Below are 22,394 nucleotides of genomic sequence, written 5' to 3' on the forward strand. Positions count from 1 at the left end.
TATAATAGCTACCTGTGATTGGCAGAAAGTTAAGGGGGTTGTTTGTTGTCCTTCCTGCTAACTTTGGGAAGCGGGACTTTGTAGTCCTTAGAGTTTGTAGTCCGGAGAGCATGGAGCAGACAGTGAAGTAGACAGTGAAGTTAACGGTGTCGTTGCCCTCTGACTGCAGGACGTTAGAGTCTGCAGCGCCACGATGTGTCTGCTCCAGTTACACACTCACATACGGGGCTGAAGTCACTCCCACCTCTCACTGTGTGAATTTATGGTCAGTTTGGACTCCCTAAAACTCCGCCTGAAACTGAAACTACTAAATGCACGGATTTGAGTGTACGTACTGAGTTTACACAGCCTGTTTGCAACCCCATTCATTTGGTAACACTGAATTTAGTTGCTGTGAACTCTACCACCTGCAAGTTGTGAAAGGTAAGACCTTTTTTCCCCCCATTGTTGCTTATTCCTGCTAAACAACCAGTTATTTTGTGAACTTTCTCACAACGATCCGTTATGAAAAAATCGTCCACAAACAAGCACCAGAAAGCTCAGACTCATTCAGACCTCTGGGATATTTATTTCTACTAATAATTCGTGCCTGAGGAAAATGCATTAAAGAAGCAGCTATGTTACTATTGCACGAGTTAAAATGTTGGGGGTAGAGATGAGAAAGCAAGAATAAATTAATGTGCAAGAAATGGCCTATGAACATTTCTGGATATTCTTGTACAAATGCAAATACCTAGTGATAGCGCAAATAAAACTACAGTTTGCATCCAAAATAGCTATTTCATATGCAGTACAGACCACACAGTAAACAACTAGTCATTCATGGGTGACTTCCAATGTGTCCCCACCAGTGGAAACCCCACTAACCTCAAAGACCTCCGTCCCTGGCAGCAGACAGAGTTAATATGACCCAACTGTTAAGGAGACAAATAGCTGTGGGACACTCTGTCTGCCACCCAAGGCACAAGAAGCCCATTTAGTCTGGTTGCTTTTATTAATGTTGGTGGCTGCAGTCCAGGCACACAACCACCACCTATCAGCATCACTGTCATCATCTTCATCACTGCTGCCACCAATTTGGCCCCAGCTCCCTGTGTGCTGTTCCGCCTGCTGTCTGTTGTCTGTGCTTTCTCCTCTGATGTCTGTGGCAATAATCCATCTGAGGTGTCAGTTAACTTTCTTGGGTCTTGGGTGAAAAATGGTGAAAAGGCTGTGATTAGGAAACGCAGGAACGCTTCTAAATTGATCTCCAATCACATTTCTCATCCTTAAAATAAATTGCTGTGTTATAATGAATATTGTCAGCTGACTTCCACCAGATTTTGCTCACAGGTGCACATTGTGTGGCTTTTTATATCAGATAATAATTGCTTTAAATGTGTTACCCAAACTGAGTGTGTCATTAGCAAATACAACTTCAAAGATGAGGAAAAATATGGCAAAAGCAATACTGCTTAAAGTGTCTGTCTATTTTAACTAAACGGTCACATATTGTAATGAACCACAACTTATCCAGATGTCACCCAAATATAAATATAATATAATTTCTTATCTATACAAATAAAATATAGAAACATTACAGCAGTGAAAGGAGTATTTAGATACTTTGCTTAAGTAATAATTATATTACAACAAGGAAAAAAGACTGATATTAGTAAAAGTCCTGCAGTCAAAATCCTACTGGAACAAATGTACATAAATCACCAAAGTAAAAATACAGAAACATCACACCTGTGATAGATATTAACACTATCCACTGCCATATATTTTTGAGTTTGAATAATTTTGCCATGGCTCAGAGCATCAACCTTTCTCTCTCAGGTGAAACAGCTGAGATAAACCAAAGCTAACCTCACCTCATGACAGTGTCACGTCCTAATAATAAAAATTCCCAAAGGTGAGTTCCTACACAGTAATATAATGTAAGGGAACCAAATATGAAGTATGTGTGCTGATGCATTTGGTTGTATGTGTTTATACGTGTCTGCATGTTGGAGCTGTCTCCAAGCATCTGAGAGAGAGAGACAGAGTTAAATCTGCAGCACACTGAGGGCCTGACAGTGTTACAAGCATCCAGATTGGAGCCTTAGGCTGCTGAGACTCACTATAAGACACCCACATGCTGAAGCCGAGCGCCTCATTAGGTAGGACACGCAGTGGTGGGGGCGGAGGATGAAGAGAGGATGGGTGGGAGAAGGAGAGAGATGAAGGGAGTAGTTCTTCACGCTCCATCTGGACAGAATCTTTAAAAATGCTCCTGCGGTGTCGGGACTTTACACAGGGAGTTCAAAGTGTTGGTGACATGGAGAAGGGGTGGAAGGTTGTAGGTCACCATGAAATCCTCTGAACAGGCAAATGAAATGAAAATGATGCAGGATCTTAACTATCACACCACTCACAGCTCTTTAATGTATGACGATTGGTTATAGATGACTCTCAAGCACAGAATCAGTTTGTGAGGCCAAAATGTGAAGCGCAGTGAGTAACAGAGTGGTAGGGATGTGGTAGTATCTTCTACTAACAGGCTTCACATTCATTATAGAATGAACAACTTCCACATCCTTTCTAATCCGTTAATCTTAAAGCCCCCTTCTTTGTGTATTTGATAACTGATAGTTTTGAATATTTGACACGTTGTCCACACTGCATGCGTGAGAAGTGCGAGACGGCTGCGACGCTGAACTGCTGCGGCTCGCACGCCTGTGGTGTCCGCACAGAGAGCAATTCTGCTACCAGCCCTATCTTTCTACATTACATTTTACCTTTAAACAATAAAAGCCTTGTTAGCATATGAATGGATTCTGTCCACAGAAACGTGAGAATCTGAAACAGATACAGGAGACAGTAAAAATAAATCCTACATTTTTACAGATATAAACATCGTAGTGAAGGCATATATGTGCTGCTATAATGTCGATATGACTATGAACAGATCCTTTCCTTTGTCTATTTCTTGCTGGAAGCCACGTGTGGCTCTGGAAAAAAATAGGTGAGAAATCAATTCTCTAGTGAAGCCTCACTGCAGGCGCACCTGAGATGCACTTGGCAGTGTGGTTGCTCTAACCTGCAACCTAACGGGTTAATTGAGCTTAAGTTGGAAAATTTCTTGGTAAAGTCATTAGGGATGGATCAGGATTTTTCAAATAGTCATTCAATCTTAAAAAAATCTAATTGCGTTTGCTATTGCAGAACTAGCTTTGAAGCATGGTCAAATAGTTCCCAGTGAATATTGATCAGTATTTTTGCTTCAAATGCTAAATATTCTGCTGTTGTGGCTGTGGTCGTTCCACTTCTAGTGCTTAGGCACAACAGTGCTGTGAGCTACATGCTAACGCTAGCATAACAAAATGATGTTTAGCTGATATGTTTACCATGTCCACATCCTAGTTTAATGTATTACATTTAATGACAATACATCCAATAATTGTTGAGACATTTCACAAAAAAAAAAAAGGAAAAGTCAGGGGATGCCAAGGTCAGTAAGAGTCACCCTCTGGCCACCATGAATGTCTGTAAAAATGTATTCTGTTGTTGAGTTTGGTCAGGACCAAAGAAAACAGACCACCATCACCATCAATAGAGCCATGCTGCCAGCATGTTAATGGGAAGATGTGTTGTGGTTGTAATGGCCTCAGTTTGGATGCCATTGTATGTTTTTTAGAGCCAGTTAGGTCAGACAGCAGCAACATCACATTGAGTTTTATTCATTTGGCAAATATGTGTTCTTGTTTACTTTGTTGGTCATATGATGTGTAGTGTAGTTAACTCACGGTTCTTTTATTATAATGATGTCTTCCTCAAAAAAATTTCGGAACAGATCCTATTTAACTTGCACATTGTGGAAATAAGATTCCATCTGTCTAGGCGTCAACCTAATTAACACCTCTCCTCTCCACCCTGCTTTGCTCTGATGTGTTATTTGTTGCATCGAGGAAGCTGACACGTTCTCATACAATTACACTGATGGATCACTCAGTTTTGCATTGACCTAACCTGAAATGCTGCTCCCCACCACCTTTTTCTTTCTAAAACTCCCAGGCTGTTGATGTCCATCATGTGGCTTAAAACGGTTCAAGAATACGCAGGCTGACAAGCTGAAAAAAGAGCAGGGGCCTGCAGCACACAATGAGCTGTCAGCTTATGACCTGTGAATCAGCTCTGCAACATGATGGATAGGCACCACTGGGACACAAAACCTCTGCCCTGATTTAGTTGTTTGCTTTATTTGCAGATTACAGCCATCATTTTTAAACTCATTTTAGACCAACAAAGGACAAAGAAGCACAGCCGTCACAGTCTCAGACACTCCATCTCTTTCTCTTTTCCAGCTGCTTGTTACAGTCATACATCTACTAACCTCTTTCTTTGTCTTTTACCTCTCACTTACTCTGCATAATTTATAAGACCCTCTGTCCCACAGATCCATTACTCTCTCATCAGGTGACCCAGTTATGAGGGGGGAGTATGCAGTGCAGATATGGTCAGCATGGGGCTCATAAATTAACATTTATGGAAACATTGTCCACTCATTCAGATGTTGAATGTGCAATCAGAGCCCACTCTAGCTCAGAGGTGAAGATGATGTAGTACAGTACGGCTATGTTAGTAATGTGGCTCTGAAAATTAAGGTCAGTATCAAGGATAATACCCTGATTTCTGACCTGTGTGATACTTTCCAGGGACAGATAGAAGCTATATGAGAACATATTTCTTGCCACAGACTTTTAGTACATTAAGAATTTCGTTTTTGTCCTTGCTGAGCTGCAGGAAGTTGTAGGACTTCCAATTATTTATGTCTATGATGAATTCAGCCAGTTACACAAAGATAAGGTCAAGGAACGTGTGGAACTGTGTGTTGTGATAATATAAACTGTATTTTGTGGAGGTGACTGAAATGGAACAGCAGTGGGCCCAGTATGGACCCTTGGGGGACTCCATATACAGTATATTGTCAACTTTCCTAAACACAAAATTCCTGTGAGACATAGAAAATCGTTGTCATTTTAGACAGGTTGAGACCAACTGTGTCAAACACGACTCTCAAATCCAATAATACTAAAATAGAAACGTCACCCATGTCACTATTTACTCCTAGATCATTGATCACTTTGAGAAGAGCTGTTTCAGCATGGTGGTTAGCATAGGACATGAAGCTGATTTATGGTGCAGTAATCAACTAACTGCTTATGGGCATTCTTCTCAATGACTGAGGATTCCTGTTAGAAAAAGGAATATTCGTTTAAAGCAGTACAAATTATTAACCCACCAATTAACCCAATATCTCATTATTATACACGCTGAAGTGTTTTTGTTAGGAGAATATAATGGAGATCATTTCCATTCGGAAAGTGGATAGATTATGAGTAGTTTGTTCTTCCTTCCTACATTTAATTAACCTAATTCAACCTTTAGCTGGATAACCCCTCTGCAATACCTTGTGTCTCTCTAGATCAGTGTTTAAACCAAGTCTGGATTAAAAAAGTGGGTCACAGGCCAGTTGCCAACTATTTGTATGTTTTAATGAGCTTGGGGCCAGGGAGTGAGATCATTTTCTTAAATGGATCCCATGTTTGTCATGGTTAAGAGCCTGTGTGACTGAGCACTTTGCTCCTCGATGGAGTTAAGGCTTTAATAGCTGTAGTGCTTTGTTTTACATCTTAAAACAGAAGCAAAGCAGATTAAGTGAAGTGGGAAAATAAATTAAGTAGAAATATGAAGTGATCTGAAGAAAAGGGCTATTTAAAGAAAGCGCATCAGCAGAGGCCAGAAATATCTTTGCTACTGCCCAAAATAGTTTTCCTCTTTCCAATTTTATTGCCAGCTGACACTAGATAGATGAAGGATCATATGTCTAACAATCCAAAAAGCTGTACGTGACGTCACGTGCGGTTGTGGCAGGACAGTATTTGTTTTTTAAGACAGAAAAGTGCCATTGAGTGGCAAGGCTGAAGAGACTCGACACAGCAGAAGCGCTGTCTAAAACGCAGTGCTACTCAATATCTCTCAATCCACAGCGCAGGACTACAATAGAAAAAGTCACGTAGCCTCCGCCTCACTCGCTCTGTAAAAGCTCCTGACTGGAAACACAATCAGTCCTGCTGTAGAAAACGCAGACTGATTTGCAAATTATCCCAATATGCCACAGCTGTGGCGCTCGCCAGTGTTTTGGTTTAACCAGTGACCCTGTTAACTGGCGACTTACAGCTAAATATGTGAAGTCAATGTGCGGATATGATCAAACTGCAGTGCAATTTGATGTTGATGAAACTGGACTTTGATAGATTATCTACAGTGAAACAAGCTTTAAGCCTCTGCATTTTTAATCTCATACCATACTTATTGAAAGTGGGAAATAATGCTTATGGTATGGTCATCACTGATGTCTAGCATATGCAGTTCAATGTGCTAACAAATGCATGTTGTATATTTGCTCCTTTAATCCCCTTAAAACTGCAATTAGCACCATATATTGACCTTCAGTAAATGTTAATCCTTTTTCATGCAATGTGCACCCATTATATCTGACTCTAGGACCGTCACTGATCCCTGCCTCCCCTCTCTCAGGGGAGGAGAGAGATATGGGAAGGGCAGAGGAGATGAAGGGAAGCCTCAAACATAGACCTGAAGTAAATATGAAACGGAAAAGTGTTGTTGGGCCTAAACAGGGCCCCTTGTTTATCTCTGTACCTGGGGCGTTGCTGCTGTATGTGGATTTAGCTCACAGGCAGCCAGCAGCACAGTGCAGTGGTACAAAACATACAGACACATTCCTTCACAGATCAGATTTCTGTGTGTGTGTGCCCCCAGCGCTCCATGAGCTGTGCTGAATAAACAAGATTTAAGCAGTGCTGCCAGATAGAGTAAGACAGAGCTCAATTGGCAGTTAGTGTGGGAGGACAGAGAGACAATGCTGCATAATTGCTCCTCATGTGTGTCACGTCTGTCAAATTCAGCCCATGCTGTATGTTCTTGCTCTGAGCTTGTTAAGAGCCAGCATGCCACGTCCTTCTGGCTACTTTGTGGGTGAATCAATGTGCGCGCATTTGGTGAAATCATATGTTTCTGTTTGAGAATGTGGGTGAATCTGTGTGTGTGATCATAAATGTGTAGGCTGCAGAAGCTCTTTGATTTCCTTCAACAGGAGGGAAATATCCCATGGAGAGGTACTGCAGGCTTATAGCGCCTTAGCACAAAGATTAGCTTTATTCAGCTGCAAGCAAATGGAAGATGGACGATTAAAGCCGAGATGACTTTGGAAGCTCTAGTTCTGTGCAAGTAAAGACACCTCGACATACTGTATGGAAGTAAAGCTGTCGACTTTGTAAACAGATTATATTGTATAGTTAACTTTTCCTACAAGCTTTGTGCGTTCTTTCCGGGGCTGGATTTCGTGATTTGAAGGCCTCCTTTGTGCCTTATTCTCACACTTCACACAATATTATTGGTGTTAAACAGTTTTCCATGGGTGCAGTCATATGTTCAGACCAGTCAATAGCAAAATCTTCACTGTCACTCTCGGATGAAGTAGGGACTCGTTGAGGAGCTGGTCGTGCCATGTGACAGCAGTCTTTCACAGAAGTTTTTGGTGACCCGCCTCTCGCGGGTTGAGCACTGAATCTGGCTGAATAGAAGGCTGCATTGGGATTGGGATCCTGTGGGTTTTTTGGGACCCAAAGCAAATCTCACAGAAGCAGTGGTGTTGGGAGCGGGTGGTCAAAAAAATCCTGCAGGTCCCAGAATTTGTCTTCAGAAGAAGTCAACAAATTAAGTTGAGACAAAGATTTAAGCAACTATTGGCTTGGATAATAGCATAAAAGACTTAATCTTAATTTAAAGAATAGGATTTATAATTAGTGCAAACACAAAATGCTGCTTTGTTATTTTTATATAAATAACATGTTAATACTTTAGTTATGGATTTTGTCATGTCGGAATCTGTTTAAATGCTGCTTTGTTATTTTAAGGAGTTGCTCTTCCCTACCAGACTCTCTCCTCCTTGTGCTGTCAGCGGACACACTGTCGATGGCAAATAGTTCATCGTATTGGAAGTATTACCGCTAACATAAGCCACAGCAGACTGAAACGATGCTGGTGGATCCTCTAACTGTAGCTACTCGGGCTGGTCCACTTGCCATTTCCAAGACTCACTTCATCTGTGCCAAAGTTTCACTGAATAGGTTTTTGTGTTTTATATCATATTATATATAAATGCATACTGTGATTTAAAATATACATATATATAGCCATTAGGAGGCCTCTTGTTTGGGGGCCCCAGGCCGATGCCTACTTTGCCTAATGGTAAAGTCTGCCCCTGGGCCTTTGTGTGTTAGCATGCAACTTTAAAAAGAAGGGGTTAGAGTTCAGTGCAGATGTCAGCTACGTGCCAAAATAGCTTGACCAAGGTCCTCGCTGAGTGATAGATTAACTATCTCACACATTTACTCATTACATTTGCTATAATCAGCATTGTTGCCTCTGTATATTTTACGCAGTGCTTATAACTTGTAACTTGATTAAGTAGACTAAGACCTTGAAAACAGCTGCGTGACGAAAATAAATCCCATGGTTATTTTAGGAACCTTAGGTTTTTTCTTTTTACACAAACTATATGAATAAAATGATACGATACATTATGTGAAAAGTAATTTTGACTGTTGAACTAGGACATTACACATCACTTTGATTGATGCTTAGTCTACATTTTTTACATAAGTCTACTGCAAATACAGGGCATTTCTGCCTGCCTCAGTGCAGTACTAAATAACTCTTCCAATAATGTACACTGCTTTTATGAGCCTTATGAGATCATTGCATAGTGTTGAATTAATTTGCTCTACACACACGTTTAGATTGGTTCACTTATTGGACTGAGCTCAATTTGCTGGTTGCCATGTCACAGCAGAGGGGGCACGAGCATGAAATGCAACTGTGGCAACATTTAAATAATGGCCAGCCTTAGGTGATACAGAGAGAGAGAGAGAGAGAGAGAGAGAGAGAGAGAGAGAGAGAGAGAGAGAGAGAGAGTGAACATGATGATCCCAGCATCAGTTATGACACCACCACTTTAACACTGCCATAGCATAAAGTGTGCAAGCTCTTGCACCACACACACAAACATGTTTGAATCTGTCCTATAGCAGTTAAAGCTAAAACAGCAACTTGTGTTAATTTGTTGTGACTGTAGCCGAGTCAGCAGTTTGTGAATACCATTTGTTCTGGAAAACTGTCGCAACTTCTTCAGCTGCATTTACGCACATATTTATATTTCTCCTGAAACACATACATTACCAAATTTTAATCCTGGGTTCAGACACTTAAAACAGTAAATGTTTGACTAAAACTGTGTATGCATAAAGACAGGAGCACTGTTTATAGCACTCATATGGACTTGAATGAAAAAACACTGAAAAATAAAATGACTCCTCCGATGTAGATATTGAAACTGAAATTTAATTTATACATACATCTTAGCTTGGCATATTATAGATCACTGTGTGGACTGCTAAACAATTATAAACACGGAACATGTTTCCTTTTCCCTTCTGTATGTCACATTTGGCCAGGGTTGCCACCTTCAGTGTGTGAAAAATAAGTGACACATTGACAGCTGCTCCATGCCTGGGTGACACAAACCAAGAAGGTTGTCTGGGTGTCCTCCCTCATGAGATATTGAATGTCAGACACTTAATTTTCTGCATTCTGGTTAATATTTATGCAACAATTTGTGCTTTTTATGTCCTTTGCTACCCTCAACATGAATAAAAAGGAAATACAGAGTCAATCAGAGTAAAGGACAGTTGCATCAATTATATTACTCATAAAAATGTCAGATCATAGACATGGGCAAAATTTTGTTAAAATAACTCTCACTCTGTGTCTGCTGCCCTTGTGCTGCTCGGACATGGCAGTCCCTGCTGAATGTGGCTTTAGGTCGGACAGTCCACCACGGGCAACAGAAAGTACTCTATTTGATTTAATACTCATTCCCACCGATGAAACTGAACCACTGGTGGTCCAGTTGCCATTCAGGTCTGTATTTGGACAAACTCTGGAGGTATTCGCCTACAAAAACGAGTCTGAGTCTCTGTAACCAGGACAACAATGATGTTGAGTGACTCGGCATGTGAAAACATAGTGTATCAGAGTAGGCTGCACACAAAAATATGAGACAAATCACATCCTGTTCTTATTCAGTAAGGGACAGTGCATTTTATTTTTCAATATGGGATGATCCCATATTTTACAGGACGGGTGGCACTGATAACCCTACACTAGGCTCATTCTGTAAAACAGTTTGTATGCTTGGTCTGAAGTATGAGGGAGGTTTGTTTTTTAGAAATACCAGTTTGTGTGTGGAATCATTGGTTTCACCAATCCCACAGCTGTTCCAGGGCTCAGGAGTGACTGCAGTAGGATTTGAGACACATTGTGGATAATACCTAACTTCTCTTTCTAGCTAAACAGTGAGGGAGCATCAGAGCATCAAAGCATGTATGCCGAGGAGTGCTTTGAGAAAGTTCGATTGTGTACAGGGGAGCAAACCGAGACAGAAAAGAACTCAGTGTGCAACAATGAGCAAGATTATATTTCACTGATCATAGGAGAAGGGAGGGGTTAAATACTGATGGCTGCGCAGAGCAGCATTCACCCAGCTGGGAAGCACGGGCGTCCCTTCTTTCTAATTAACAAATACTTGACAGAGCCGCTCAGACAAACAAGGCAACCGAGCACACAGCATCCATCTGCAGCCACCTCGTCTGCCGGGGCTTTGATGCTGATTTGAGCCAATGATGAAGTAAGTCACACTGACATCAGGCTGCACGCAGGCCTTTGAAGGGAGCAGACACACACGATGGCTCACAATCTGTGCCGCAAGATGACAACTACACACAGATAAGCCCATCTGACAGTTAGAGGAGGACCTCGAAGCTTGAAATGAAAACAGAATATTCACATGGAACAAGACAGAAAGCACAAGTACCTGCATTAGAAGGATGGGAGTAACGTGATATGACTGAAATGTACAGATAAAAGTATGGAGGCCCACATGCTCACACCTGCATGTGTAGAAACATTAAAACAAACACACTGGATGATTATGAGAGGAAACACAGTTAGGCCTAACTTAATTAATGAATACAAGTGTGTGTATGTGTGTGTGGGGGTGTCTGCCCCAGGGAAGTCCCTGACACAGAGCACATTGATCTGAGTCACCCCCTCCAGGGCTCTCTGGTATCAGCTGAGAGGAGGCTGCCAGTCCTGGCTGGCACCCAGTGTCCTCCTACGTCTGACAAATGACATCCACTGTGGACACAATGCTAAAACTCTGCCATTACTGGTCAACACTGAATCATACCCGCTCCATTAAAAAAAACTGTCCATGCCGAACACAATATTCTCTGTATTATGGCCGTGTGAGACGGGATCCATTACCTGTGTGTCACTGTGTGGAGTTAATCTTTGGATTTTTCTTGATCTGTGGCAAGAAATTAGCATTATAAGGCTCAGGTAGTAGTTTTGTGGCTTCAGACAGATTTTGGCTCTTTTGATAGTAAATGTTGTGCTAGACCACACAGAACAGGCTATAAAACTCCCATACTGCTGCATGCAGTTAATTTAATGATCTGTTATGGGCGCATTTTAGACAACAAACAATTCATTGATTTCTGATGCCACCTTTTAGATATTTTAACTCAATGCTTCAATGCTGCAATAATGTAATTTTTTTGGTTAAAATAATAATAATATTGTTACATGTAAGTATTTGTAATTAAGCAAATCAGCAAATATTTCTGCCACCCCTTATAGACTCCATTCCACCCTCTGGCCACCCCATGAATATTTCTCTAGGGTCAAACATCTGCATCCTGGCTTTTCCTTACTCCTTTTTTAAGTGATCTGGCTCAGACAGACTTTACACGTGGGAACAGAACAAAAGTCAGTTTTTCTTCAGAAAATGTTGAAACAGAATACAAGATTCATTTCTGCCTCCTAACTGCTGTTCCTTTGGGATTTTGCTACTCTGAAGATCGTTAAAAAGACGTTTCATTTTTTTCCCCCTGCTGTTATAATTGTATTTTCAAAACCAGAGGCACATAGTGCCTCATCTCTGGTGTACCACTGATGCTCCAACACTTCACACCCACTCTCGTCACTTCTTGCCAGACCTGAACAAGTGAGTCGTGCGTTAAAAGGAAGTGACAGCTGTAAAAGGCCATTTTGAACCCCCTAGGAGAAGATAAGGTTGGAGAAGATAAGATGCCACCCCTCGTGTGAGTGGTACAGGCTTTGAAATCCATGTGTCTGCTTTTCCTTTGGCTTGCAGAAAATGCTCCTCCTTAACAACTAAAGAGAAGTCACATAAGTCATGACTGGGCACTAAAATGGCCAGAGAGACATTTTAAATATCAGAATATCCACAATTCCTTTTTACCTTCCTTGCATTTTAGAAGAACTTCCAAAAGCTCCAGGAGAGGAAGGCATATAATCGTTTTTCTTGATTCCAATTGTTAATGTCAACATCAAAGCCGCCTTAGAAAGAGTGCAGAGCTTGAAACGCATTTCCCACCTATCTGCATGTTGCAGTACTCCCACTGCTATGTTCTTCTGCTCTATGTGCACTTTTAACTGCGTGCCTCAGAAGGCTCGGTCAACATTTTCACTTTTTACGAGCAGGCAGCTTCCAATTGTGGCTGTATTGAAAAAGCATACATGAAAAAATCAAAACCACTGGAGGCAGCGGGCACTGTGAGGAAGGATTTCTGCATACTGTCCATCTTCTTCAAACTGCAGCAAAGAAATTAAGGTGGTGGTTTTTTTTTACCTGGTAAAGTACAAGTAGTAAGGCATGTTTTCTCCTCCTGTGTTTCCCCAGCCCAGAAATAGATCACAGCCTAGCTCGCTAACATTAACACCAAGCAGTGATTCCCACAAGACGTTACTTTCCATTGATGTTATTTTAATGCTTACTGAGTTATTCGCAGCGCCTGCACACTCAATGTTGTGTTTGTTGTTACACAGACTTTTATAGAGTCATGTTTCTATCCACCTGATGAGTGTATATTATTAATATTAATATTTTTACCCTCCTTTTTTGTTTTCCACCAACTAGGGATGTAACGTTGCACTCAACTCACGATTTGGTACAATTTATGAAATGACTGAGGATATTGATGACAAAGGAAAAGGCTGAAAAGAATTCCTGTTTTTCTCTGACAAAAATTGACAAACTATATTTTCTTTTGTTATTGATTTTTTTTTACCAAATAATAGCATCTCTCAACTCACTTAATGTTGTATATTCTCCATTACATCAGATAATTGCCTGCTATACATTTAAACATACACTAGTTCTGCTCAAGCAATAGCTCTTTCCTTTTGGTGACTTTGTCCGTAATCCTACAGTTGTTTACACACTATTAAGTTAGCTGGCTTCTCTCTCCCTGTCAGGCTCTATGTTGCTCAGTGTCAAATGTTTTGCTATTTCTCCTTTCGTATCAGTGGGTTATGTAATAAATATAGCTTATTTTCCTTGCTCCTTACCAGACCCACACTAGAGCTCGAGGGAGACAGCTGTGATAGTGCTGCTTTTTTCCCCCTACAACCGATTATTCATTTTCAGAATCAAGTGTATTATTATTTTTTACATTTGTAAATCTATTATATAAATAAGTTTAGAATATTTATCGACAGCCCTAGTGCGCACTGAGTTTAATCTCTCAGCTGCATGCTGTGGCTGAAAAATGAAGTAAATAATTACAATATGTGAGAAGTGAGAGTGAGAACCAAAACAATAAAGTTGTGGACCGGACAGTTAAACATGAGCTGAAACTTACTATAAAGCTGAGGGCAGCTGCAGATTCAGGTGATAATTCTGTGTAAGTTGATCACTACGTGCAACACCTCTCTATTACACACTGTCATTTTATAGATTGTTATTCTAAAGATATTGATCATATCAGCTTTCACTGGAACTAAGTAATAACAATAAATATTTTTTTCTGTCCACAGTCACAATCAAAGTTCCCACCCTCTGGAGAACACCTCTACCATGTGTTTAAAAAAACACAATAACTTGCTCATCAAGTAATTTTACTGAAAAAACTACATTTAAACGACTATTTCAGCCCACTGAACGCTGCAGCACTAAATGTGAGTCATGTGCTTGATGCAAAGAGACATTCTGTTCTCTTATTTAGACCGTGGGGATTTCTCCTGGGTCATAAACCTCCATGGAATTCAATCCACATCTGTTCGCCTTCCTTCATTTTTACGCTCAAAACCTCTTAATCCTCCCATAGTTACTTGGTGCCCTTCTTGTCATCAGGCTGTTTAGGTATTGGGTTGTCTTGCTGTCTCTCTGCGTCCTGAGAAAGATATATGTATGATTAACATCCATCATATAAGCTGGGCTACCATGTCTGTGAAACACTGGCTACACTGCCAACAAAACATCAACCCCCACTGTCACCCATTTCTCATCTCATTAACCTCCAGGCGACACACTCGCACACTCATATACCCAGCACATATACTATAGTATCATATTCATATTCACTCCAAGGCAGTGTGCTGGCTGCTGTTTCGTGTTATTGCGTGCATGTGTGTGTGCATGTATCGGCTGAGGCTGCTGTCATGAGGAGATAGCAGTTCTCTCTGGGTTGTCAGTGACCTTGTGCTTCTCAATGAGCTTCTTTTTCATGTTCAAACAGAGCGAAAACTCCCAGCAGTGCTCCTGCTTCATGAACAGCCACAGGTCCTCATTATTCCTCCGTCGCATGTCACACAGACGCGGTACACGTGCCACCTGTGGACTCGCTGGATGTTGTTGGGTGTCACAGATCAAATTGGTCTTGATGTTTGTGTTTCCTCTGATCTCTGCTGTGCTTTGTTCTACGTGTGACATCACTTGGCTTTCAGTGACAAAGTTCAGTCAGTGAGATTATAAAGCAACACTACCGTACTGTCACTACTGCTACAACTCCTGCTGCTACTTCTGTAACTCCTTTATATCCCCTTCAATGTTCATGTGTACACCTGAACATTACACCATAGGAGATTTTTCAGCATCTCATTGCAAAAATCATGGACAATGTGGAACTATTATGCAATTGTGGAGTCTGTCAGCAGGGATTTGTGGGATTTTGATCTTATTGTCGTCAATAAAGTATAACAAAATACAGTTTTGCAGTTTAACAGAAAGTGTCAATCGTAGCAAAGAGCTTTTTGACATATCTACTATGAATATGAACGATACCAAGAGATCAAATTAAGTTTAAAGCTATTTCTTGCTATGTATAGTGTGAACGATAAACTAGCTATATAGAATGTAGTATAAATGTACAGTGTTAATGATAAGCTAGCACAGTGGTTCCCAAAATATTTTTTCATTCCCATACTCATTAATAAATAAAGTTTAACCACACAAAAAGGTGACATTTAGATGTACTACATTTTTATATTGCTTTTTCAAACATTTTTAATCAGAAAAATAAGCAATAAACATGTAAACATCGAAATAAAACCCCAGTTGAACCTTAGATTGGTGACATGACAGTCATAATAGCGTAATGTAACAGCTAGCCATGCAAATTGTTGCCACTGTAAATAGAATCAAAGAAATGCCAATAGGTCTCAGACTTCAAAGCAGTCTGAGATGGCCGAAATAACTAAAATCATACTGTACAGTTAAAGCTACTTGGCTTACAGTTTTATGTGTATAGAGTGAGCAATCGTGCCTAATAAACTCATCTTCCTCCTGTGTGAGGCTGTATTGAGGCACAGCAGTCCCTCAAGATAAATACTAATATCAGCATGCTAACAGGGAGCTAGCCGAGGAAGCCAGCTTTCGGCTTTGGCTCAAAAGAAAAGACGTAGAGGGCAGTAGAGAGACATCCCTGTTAGCATACTAATGTTTCCTTATTAGCACTAAACACAAAGTACAGTTGAGGAGGTTTTTTTCTTGCCACTGTATTGGACCATTATTATTGCAAAACTACCAGTATTTACAAAAGTGAGTGGAGAGTTGTGTAACTGTATCTCAGTCTGTGTGTGCATAATCAGATTTGCAAAAGGATCTATAAATATGTACTGAGATTGGGAATGTGTACAGGAATCTGCGTATTCAGTTTTGTCAACGTGTAAAAAAAAAAAATCTCGAAATCTGTATTCATATTTGCCTGTATTGAGATTTTAAAATGTTTAATCAAATCTGTAAATGTGTACATACATATTAATGGCTGAAAAGTATTTGCTCCAAGAGCTGGAAAATACAGACAAGTCATCTGTAACAACTCTGTGTAAGGGTCTTTCTGCCGTGGCAGAGATCTGCAGATTCATGTGGCAATTTGTGTGTGTGAAGAGATTTGTGTGTATGCCTCAGTAGCAGTGCAGAAGTGTAGCAAGAGTTACGTGTAAAAACACTGATGACTTGTCTGTTTTTCTAGACTTTTCATCCATTAATATGTATGTACGCATTTACAAGATTTGTCTAAACATCACAAATCGCAATACAGGCAAATATGAATACAGATTTCGAGATTATTTTTTCTTTTACAGATTCTGAACACACATTCACAAATCTCAGTAAGTATTTAGAGATCATCTAACACACTTACAAATCTGATTATGCACACACAGATTGAGATATAGTTACACAACTCTCCACTCATATTTGTAAAAAGAATAGTTGTTTTTGCTCCAATAGTGGCCCCATGGCCCTAAAGTGTTTGGTTATGGTTTAGTTGGGTCTCTGTAAATAATATTACAAAGAGTACGGTCTAGAGAAGTGTTCTGAGTATTATCCATTACTCTGGTATTATTTGGCACTATATAAATAAAATTGAATTGCATTGAATGTAGTTAGTTTTGCAGGTATTTGGTAATAAATCAAAGAATTGTATAAGTAGAAATTCTGACCTGTTTTTATCAAATTCATAGCAATCCATCTAATAATTATAGACTTATTAACTCAAAAGCACAAATGTCAACCTCTTGGTGGCGCTAGAGGAAAACTCAGAGATCATCAAAGTCGGTCGCATTCGTCATCTGAGAAAAAATGGATGTCTGTAACAATTTGTGCTGCACTCCATCAGGGGTGTCCACATACTCTTGGCCATGTATCTATACTATAACAAATCAGTGCAAGTCCTGTTATTGTAGTCACCTGCCTGTATATAAGTGAAAATATGATACCTATTCCCACTGGGGATTGGTACCTGTCCCCCTGCACAGAGGTCACAGCAATATGCACTCTGTATTATCCCCTCCTCATGCCCGAAAGTGCCCCTTGTAGAGCCAGAAAAGAGCACACAGGGACACCAGAACTCCATCACCTCATTTTCTGATACGAAGTGGAGAGCTGAAGTTAACGCTCTCCAGTTGAGCGGCACCATGACTCATCAGGCAGGACACGGGGGCCTGAAGCGGATCTCTGGTGAACTAACAAACAGTTATTAATGGTAACTTATTATACATCTCAAAGGGTTCATAAGCCTGCTGACTTCAAAGAGACGGCCCTTTGCAGTGAGACGCCTTGATGTAACAAGTCTGAAGTCTGTCACAGGATTATGAACCAAGGAGCATTACTTTTATATTAAGCTTCTGTGCATATCCTAATGTCTGTGAAGAAATTCAAATTGAATAGATAACATCATGGTTAAAAAATGGATTGGTCACAGTTCAAAGCATGAGAAGTGTTTAATGTGATCAGCCACCATTTTAATGCTCACATCCCAAACTGTCAAAAGGGAAATTATTTTATTTTTGTTTCTTTTACTTCTTTTTTTTCTTTTTCCTTTCCTTTACGTTTCACTTACCTTCATCCAATAGCCCCCAGATGTTTCTAAAACTATTGAACTGTCAGAGATGCTTTTCACAGTCACGGCTTGTTCACACAGTCCGCCTGAGCAGCGCGTGGTGTCTACGGCGCGTCGCGGCTGTCATAGTGAATGTGACAACGTCGCTTTAGGTTTTGTCACCATCTCCATTGAAAATGACGCATTCGCTCGTGCAAAAGATGCAACATCTGAACGGCCCCTAACTCAATAATCACTGAACAAAGTCAGGGCCACAGTTATGAAAATGTAATTTCAACAGGTGGAGCTAAAGTACCCTTTACAGCCTGGACTACGTTGAAAAAGTTCAGAGTGCAAGCTAAATGTGTGCGGAATGTGAGCTATGTCTATCTACAGCTTCACGCTACAGGCCGCTCTCCCTCCCACTCTGCCTGTCAAGGCTGAGACTGTGTCTTGGCAAGGCCTTAGATATTTAATCTGTGAGTCAGGGTGTGAGCGGATCAATATAGTACAGTTCTGTCTCTTCATCACTCTTCCTTCTCTCTCTTTCAGTGAGTGAGTGTTCCTCCATCAATCAATAATCCTTTGAATTTGCCTCCTCATTAATATGGAGCGAAGACCAGCTCTGAGATACTGAATGTTGGCAAAGTTTGTACCCCTTGTAACCTTTTTCTGAGCTCTATGAATGATGTGAACTCTATCAGGGCTCATCATTGAATCAGCTCTAGTAATCAGACTTTTCCTTTCATCTCTTGTGTTGTCTATAATGTGGATGATGCTGTTAAGTCCATTACACAACATCCAGTCTCAAACTTAGGGATATTTCAGACCAACAGACCAACCATCTTACCCACACTGCTATCCCTAGAGCCACACTGCTAACATGCCTAAAATTTACAAAAGTAACCCCAGCCTTATCCTTCATCAGCTCCAAGCTTCATGATTGTCAAATTAGAAGAGGGGTTGTTGACAAAATGTTCCAAATGCCTGTTAACTATTGACTTGTCTGTTTAGCTGTTCTGCAGTAATTCTACCTGTGGGTACAAATAAAGTTACCTGAACTAATTTATAGCTGATTTGATAAATAATGTTGTAATGTAATTACTGTAACAAATACTTACAATATGCTGTACAGTTGTAATACATTCCTTCTAGTCCATGTATCCTGTTTGGTGTATTTTGATGATTATAAATGTGTTTCTCCCTCACGTTTCCTTAAAAATAACTGCTTAACAACTTTAACATCTCTATTGTATTTTGTTTTAAGGCCCGGCATGGATGAGGCAGAGATGTACCAACAAAGGCTGCAAGCCATAACGGTGAGAATGTAGTTCTTTCTGTCTTTACTTTTGCCTTTTTACTGTCCACTTCAGTCTGCATTAAACCAACTTGAACTTTCACCTCATGTCAAAATAATCTTACCGCACCAACATTGTCTTGTGTCACTTCAGCGGAACGGTCTTACTTGATCTGCACCGCCTGAAGTGAGCATGCAAAGAACATTCCCCGAGTTAACTTTCTGGCCAATAATCACTGATCTGTGAAATGAAAGGTTGGAGGGCCTGAGTGGAGCCTGCTTGACCTCCCTCGAATGTAAAATCTGCCCAAACACAAGTGACCCACTTCACCAGAGACAGTGAGGGCCTGGAGTGGACCTCAGCATGTTTACAGCGTCCATTAACAGTACAGATACTGCGATAGCATGCATACAATGTGCTATGTCACTGAACTATTTCTCTCGGCATCTCCGCACTCCGCCAGCTGTATCTCCCTGCTGCAATCTGTCGGTCACGTCTCCTAAAAATATCCCCTCTCTCTCTCTCTCTGTCGTTCTCAGTACTTTGCTTTAATACAGAAGAAGTCCTTGTCTTCACGGACCATGACTGCAAAGGGGTGTTACCAAAGAATTATATCAAAAAGCGGGTGTAACCCACCAGCATAAGTACAGAGTTCTTGGATCAAGTTCTGTCTGTCAGTAGAAGAAGTGCACATTAACCTGCTTTTTTGGAATAACTCAAGTTTTTTTTTGCTGAGATAAAAATTTTCAGGAAGACTTTAAATGCAAGGGTAAGTAGTGATAACACTCCTAGAAAATTGAATTTTTTGTGTGTATTAGACTGACTTAAGTGACTTTCAAGCAATGTAAATCCTTACATGTATGTAAATGTGTCAAAAGGCAGCGTAGACTGGCTGTTACGTTCAATGGCTTTAACATTTTATTGATAGATACAGAAGCAAAGTGAGGGGACTTGGGATTGATTAGAGATTCAGTCTTCAGGTCTAGAAATAGACACTGTAAAACTGAATTTGACCATCCTGCCTTATCAGCTGTGGTATGAGAATCTATTTCACAGTGGTGTCATTGTCTCAATAATCTCTTAAAATTCACAACCACTGCATAGGAGTCCAGAGTGTTCCCTCTGTTTGTTTGATGACACACTTCAACAACTGGAAACAGGAAAGATGAATCCACTCCAAGAGTCTTTTTTGTTTTTGTTTTCTTTTTCCTCACATTCCCTCTTCAAAGATTTCACTTTTACTTCTGTTGTCAGGAGAGGCGTCGACAGCAGGAAGAAGAGAAGAATCTTAGGAGAGAGACAGATGAGGAGTGGTTGAAGACAGCCCAGAGAAAGGTGATAGCACATAATGTTTTTCTTAATGAAGCAAATCCTTCCCAAACTTATTAAAGTGGAACTGCACCCCTCTCTTCGACAGGAGCTTCGACAGTCACTAGAAGCACATTCAGGGCACTGTAGCTTACCTAACAACTTAGCATGAAGACTGGAAACAAGGGCAAACAGCTAGCCTAGGTCTTTTAACAAAATCTGCCTACAGCACCTCTAAAGCTCTCTAATTAACATGCTATATATGTTTGTTTTTTCATCGGTACAAAAGACAAATTCTAAAAGACGACACATCGCTGTTTTAATTTTGGAAAATGTGGTCCTTTTTGGGAAAAACGCATTTTCGCTTTGTTGCTAGTAGCATAATGACTAAAATAAAGACGGACAAATTAAAACCCAGACGTGTCATTTTTACATTTCGGTTTTTATACAGATACAAAAACTAACATATAGCAGTTTGTGAGCTTTAGGGATGCTGGTAGGCAGATTTTGTTACCTGAGCCAGGCTCGCTGTTTCCAGTCTTTGTGCTAAGGCTAAACTAACTGGCTGCTATTGGTAGATTCATATTTACAGTGCAGACATGAGAGTGGTATCAATCCTCTCATCTTACTCTCGGCCACAAAGTATATCCTAAATGTCAAAATGTTCCTTTATTGCTTTTGTACATACAATACAAATTTACAAAAAATTGTAAATGCTGTGAAAGCTGAGGGCTTGGATCTACCCGTTTAGTTTTCATTGTTCTCCCTCCATCCCAGCTGCTGCATGTTAAAAATTGACCATTGGTGGGTCCCACCCTAATATCATGTCATGTCTTGTGACTGTTGCCAAACTCGCTAGCCGACGCCTAGCTCAAGTGTTCTGGGTGGGGTCACTTGGACTCCATTATGACTCTGATTTACTCCCAGCTACACATGAGCAAGTTTTTTTTTTAGTTACACAAGCATATTGCATTTGATGTGCAGAAAGCTCCACAACCAGGGATTCTTTGTTACTATGTCAACCTGATCTACAGGAGGAAATTAATTGAATTCAATCTCTGGCTGTTCCAGTGTTGAAAATAATAAGACGACATTAAGAGAAAGAAACAGCAGGAGGGGAAGTGGTGATGACAGAAAAGGGAAAAGGGGACATTATTTGTGTATGGGTTGGGATTCTTTGCACTGAGCTGTTATGCATCACATAAACTACTTTAATGTTCCCTCCAGGACATGCTCTTTTGAAAATAAACAACACATAACAACCTACATTATCTGTGTAGCCTAGTGCTGCATCATGCACACTGTAACAGCCTCCCACACAAACAGTGCGCAACACATTTCTGCTTTCTCCAACCACCCGTTGCCTCGGGGCAAGTGCATTGCTAGCAGCAGGGACAGACCATCCCAGCTACAGTTGAATAAGTTTAGCCTGAAGATACACTAACGCCTTCTTCATCTTCGCGGTGGTTAAATGTGAGGCAGAATTTGTCCCTTTCTCCCCCCAAAAGGCAATGTATTCTCTGCTTCTCTGCTGCAACTACTGTCTATTATCACCCACCAAGAGCGGCACCCATGCATGGTTACATGGCACAGATTTATATGGAGAGGTGGATTGAGAGTTTGGGGCTTCAAGTGTTTGAAAAAGGGCAGTTTCAGGTTGTCACTCTCCCACACAATAGCAAGGCATGAGTGACAGACTGTGTTTTAACTGCAGGAGCAGGGTGTCTGGGGCTCTGGGTTGTGGCACAGAGCTGTGACACCTTTTTACTGTCATTCTCAGACAATAACAGCCTGCTGGCCTTAGTCATCCACCGCAAGATCCAAAATGGCAGAACCACAGAGCTTGTTTGGTCTTTAGAGGAGCCAAAGTGGCAGAGGACAGACTGGCTGGTGGCCCGCTGTGTGTCTGTCCCTTAATAAATGCTTCTGTACTGTAGGTCAACAAAGGCAGAAGGTGTCGATGTGTTATTTGTTATGTTTATGTTTTCAGTGT

The 22,394-nt window shown here is 40.7% G+C and overlaps 1 protein-coding gene across 2 annotated transcripts in view; it reads left to right on the forward strand.

Moving 5' to 3' along the window:
- The first annotated feature begins 298 nt into the window (after positions 1-298).
- LOC127355964 (paralemmin-2-like) overlaps positions 299-22,394 on the forward strand; it is a 30,584-nt gene continuing 8,488 nt past the window's right edge. Inside the window, exons 1-3 of one of the 2 annotated variants that reach the window (XM_051387312.1) lie at positions 299-423; positions 19,063-19,114; positions 20,348-20,428. In XM_051387312.1, coding sequence (XP_051243272.1) covers positions 19,070-19,114; positions 20,348-20,428 — 126 coding nt within the window. In that variant the 5' untranslated portion in view covers positions 299-423; positions 19,063-19,069. Of the gene's footprint in view, positions 424-19,062; positions 19,115-19,809; positions 19,863-20,347; positions 20,429-22,394 lie in introns of those variants that run through there. The other variant, XM_051387313.1, reaches the window with a different exon arrangement.

This window comes from Dicentrarchus labrax, unplaced genomic scaffold (genome assembly GCF_905237075.1).
Source record: "Dicentrarchus labrax unplaced genomic scaffold, dlabrax2021, whole genome shotgun sequence".
Lineage (NCBI taxonomy): Eukaryota > Metazoa > Chordata > Actinopteri > Moronidae > Dicentrarchus > Dicentrarchus labrax.